Source organism: Gastrolobium bilobum, unplaced genomic scaffold (genome assembly GCF_033153095.1).
Source record: "Gastrolobium bilobum isolate Gb01-03AN ecotype WA unplaced genomic scaffold, APGP_CSIRO_Gbil_v1 utg2743, whole genome shotgun sequence".
Taxonomy (NCBI): domain Eukaryota; kingdom Viridiplantae; phylum Streptophyta; class Magnoliopsida; order Fabales; family Fabaceae; genus Gastrolobium; species Gastrolobium bilobum.
This window is the reverse complement of record NW_026897046.1, coordinates 64,812-68,702: the sequence shown is the minus strand read 5'-3', so window position 1 is coordinate 68,702 and position 3,891 is coordinate 64,812. Positions and strand designations below refer to the sequence as shown.

General features: G+C 35.0%; 1 protein-coding gene across 1 annotated transcript; it reads right to left on the bottom strand.

Annotated features, from left to right (window-relative positions):
- Positions 1 to 2,488: 2,488 nt before the first annotated feature.
- On the bottom strand, positions 2,489 to 3,387 carry LOC133303672 (secreted RxLR effector protein 161-like). The gene is made up of 3 exons (XM_061503624.1): positions 3,292 to 3,387; positions 3,093 to 3,194; positions 2,489 to 2,842 (listed from the first exon to the last, which is right to left on the bottom strand). The coding sequence occupies exons 1-3, from the start codon at positions 3,385 to 3,387 to the stop codon at positions 2,489 to 2,491; spliced, it is 552 nt and encodes a 183-aa protein (XP_061359608.1).
- Between the last annotated feature and the right edge of the window lie 504 nt (positions 3,388 to 3,891).

Genomic DNA, 3,891 nt, shown 5'->3' with positions numbered 1-3,891 from the left:
ACATATAACTAACCTTAATTGGCAAACAAAACAATTATGATCAAAGTTTTAAATTATGGTTGCGAATCGCCTCATAATCTCGTTTCAACTGTGTTGTACCGATGCGGGTTGGTGTGGTGTGAATGAAATTGCAGTTTGATGCTTGCTGTATCAATTCAATATTGGAGAGATAAGATTAGAATGATCATATGCTTCAAGCAACAGATACGGAGTCCCATGGAAATTTGAAATCAGCAAGGGATATTAGGGAAGCAGTATTGAATTTAATTCTTGATAATAAAATGTTCTTCTCTTTTCTCAGGTCACATGAGATAGCATCTCTCATGTCATATATACAATAAATGATGGAGCCCACCACTTTTTATAAAAAAGAAAGAAAGAAAAAACAAAAAAAAGACACGGATTTTGATATCTCACAACATGATAAAATTCTCTCTTATTGCATAAGAAAATAATTTTCCTAAAAAAACTTGACAACTCTATTCTTCCATACTTGACCTCTAGTGCTCCAACCTAAATGTCCCATACAGAAATGTGAAAATATTAAATTATTCAATTTCTGGCCATTAAGTAGGGACTTTAAATCAAAGCAAGATGACTAAAAGAACATACTTGAAATTTAGAATGAGTAATAAAAGATAAATATTAACTGATGTCAATTAAGCTTGACTAATTAACAAAGCACCAGCCTTGGAAATTAAAAGCCTAAATATATATTCATTACTACTATCAAATGAAAACAAAAAACATTAAAGAAAACAAAAACCTCTAATTGCAACATTGTTATTAAAACCGGCCCGGCCCGGCCGGTCCGACCGGTTGGCCCGGAAACCGGCCCATCAACCGGTCCGGTTTCAGTATTGGACCGTTTAAGCATTCGACCCGGTATCAACCCGGTGTCCCGGTCATAAACCGCGGTTGAACCGCGGTTGAACCGGTTTTTTAAAATAAGTTACAAAATATTCCAATTTTTGCACCAAGTGAGAATCGAACTCAACCCTTTGATGTGAGGAGCGCACCTTTGAACCACTACGCTATCATTACCTGTTAAATATAATGCACCATTTAATATACTTATTATATAACTGTTAAGTTAATAGAATTATTTCAAAAATTGCATCTAACAGGAATCGAACTCCATACATTGAGGATAGACAATATAGTAATTACCACTAGACTACATCAGATTATTGTTTGAATTGCACCATTTAAAATATTTATTATATAATTAAGTATAAAATATAAATTTATATATATACCCGGTTCAACCAGTGACCCACCGGTTGAACCATTGACCCAATGACCCAGTACCTCGACCGGGTCAATGACCGGTCCGGTTCTAATAACATTGAATTGCAAATATATATACTAATGGAGGACAGGAATAAAGTAAAAGAGGCTTCCAATAATTACAAAACTAAATATTGAAAGGAGTATATATACTCGAACTAATTCGATAAATTTTTGACAATAATGAATCAGAAAACACGTAGCTGATGTATTGTCCTCCAGTAATTGCAAGTTTTAACATATACTGAAATGAAAAATATGATAGGTTATAAATACTTCTCATCACTGCTTTCTTTGTTGTTTTGAATGGTTGTTGTAATTGTGATGTGTAAAACTTTTATGAGTTTTCCAAACTCTTCTCTACAGCCCAATGGTGTGCAGCCTTTATGTAGAGTGAGCTCAGGGACTAATGAAGCTGAAGATGCACCCTTGTATAGACTCCTTCATCATAGAGTCTGTTCAAGTGTGCACTGGAGATAGGCTCAATTGATGGCAGACCAAAAACAAAAATTAGTTGAAGATTGCAGACCAAAATCAAAAGCAGGTGAGGTAGGTTCTCCATTATCAGAAGTGAACAACATAGATGGACCACATAAGGTTACCCACAGGTCACACTACTAACATTTTTACTAACATTCTCCCACTTGGTCCACATATACAATCATATACTATAGTGAGAAACAAAATACATGAATCTTGGCGATAAGTCCTCTTATTTGTGTGAGTATTATCTTCCATGTATTACATTGTATTATATTTCTCAAGCCCATATAACTTAATGAATAAGCCCAATGTTTATTATGAGTCCAAACTTTATTGATATTTCTCAGAATAATTAACTGAAATGCATATAAACTGAATGAGAAACATTACAAATAGAGTTTCATTAATACAATATCATTCTTACAATGAAAATCACATACAGGAACCAAGTCTCGTCCTGATCCTTAAATTTAACTGGTGGCATGCCTTTAGTTAAAGGATCAACAATCATTAATTCAGTGCTAATGTGTTCAATAATCAATTATTTATCTTTAACACGTTCTCTTATGGCTAGATATTTAATGTCGATATGCTTGCTTAAATCGACTACCACTTTTGTTATTCTAACCTATAAAAATAGCAGATGAATTATCACAATATATCTTTAATGGCCTCGAAATAGAATCCTTAACTCTAAGACTAGAAATGAAACTCCTCATCCATACACCATGCGAGGTAGCCTCAAAACAAGAAAAGAACTCAGCCTCCATAGTGAAAGCATGAAAATATATCCTGAAGTGGATTTTCTGGAATCAATGCAACTAGCGTAGTCTGAATCTGAGTAGCCAATTACTTCCAAGTTATCAGTCCGTCTAAACATAAGCATGTATTCCTTAGTCCCTTGAAGATATCTCATCGCTTTCTTTGCAGCTTTCCAGTGGTCTACGCCTGGATTACTTTGATATCTTCTTAATACTCCAACTGCAAAAGCAATGTCAGGTCTTGTGCAGACCTGAGCATACATTAGGCTTCCAATAGCTGAAGCATAAGGAATGTTCTTCATTTGTTCCTGCTCAAGATCATTTTCGGGCACTAATTTAAATCAAACTTGTCACCATTCACAATGGGACCTACACTTGGTGAACAATCACTCATCCTAAATCTTTCTAAAACTTTGTTGATATAGGTCTCTTGAGACAAAGCAAGAACAAACCTTATTCTGTCTTTATCTATCTTAATGCCAATAACATAATAGGCATCACCCATATCTTTCATATCAAATTTTTTAGAGAGAAATTATTTCACCTCATATAATAAACCTTTATCATTGGTTGCAAGTAAAATATCATCCACATATAGAATAAGGAAACAAATTTTGCTCCCACTGACCTTCTGGTATATACATTGATCCATGGTGTTCTCTACAAAACCAAATGAAGAGATAATGTCATGAAATTTTAAATATCTTTGACGGGAGGCTTGTTTCTATCCATATATAGATTTCTTAAGCTTGCATACCAATTGCTCACCATCACTAGAGGAGAATCCTTCATGTTGTTTCATATAAACCTCTTCCTCTATATCTCCATTGAGAAAAGCTGTTTTCACACCCATTTGCTGTAACTCTAAGTCAAAATGTGCAACTAATGCTAGAATGATACGAAGAGAATCTTTCTTAACAAGCCATATGTAAATTGCAAAAGACAACTAACTGAAATACCTCATTAATTAAACAACATAAATGTGTCTCTAGTCACGGAACTACAACACGTAGACCAAACAAACTAACAGTTTATACAACTCCAACTAAAAGTACTAACATCAAGTGACATGGACAAAGCCCATGCTCAAACAAATAAGGCAACACGCCCAACATAGTCTCAACAGCAGCAACATAATAAAAGCAAGCTAAAACATAACAACAACAGATATATCCAGCATCCAACCATGTCAGCATATAAACAGTAATATCAGCAACTAAGCTCTGGCCTGCTGCTGCCAGAGGCATCAACACCCAAGTTACCTGATCCTGAAATAAGCGCCCCAAACGTGGGGAGAGATCTCTAAACAAGAAATCTCAGTAAGACAAGGGATCCTCAAGGATCTTCCACCCCAAGC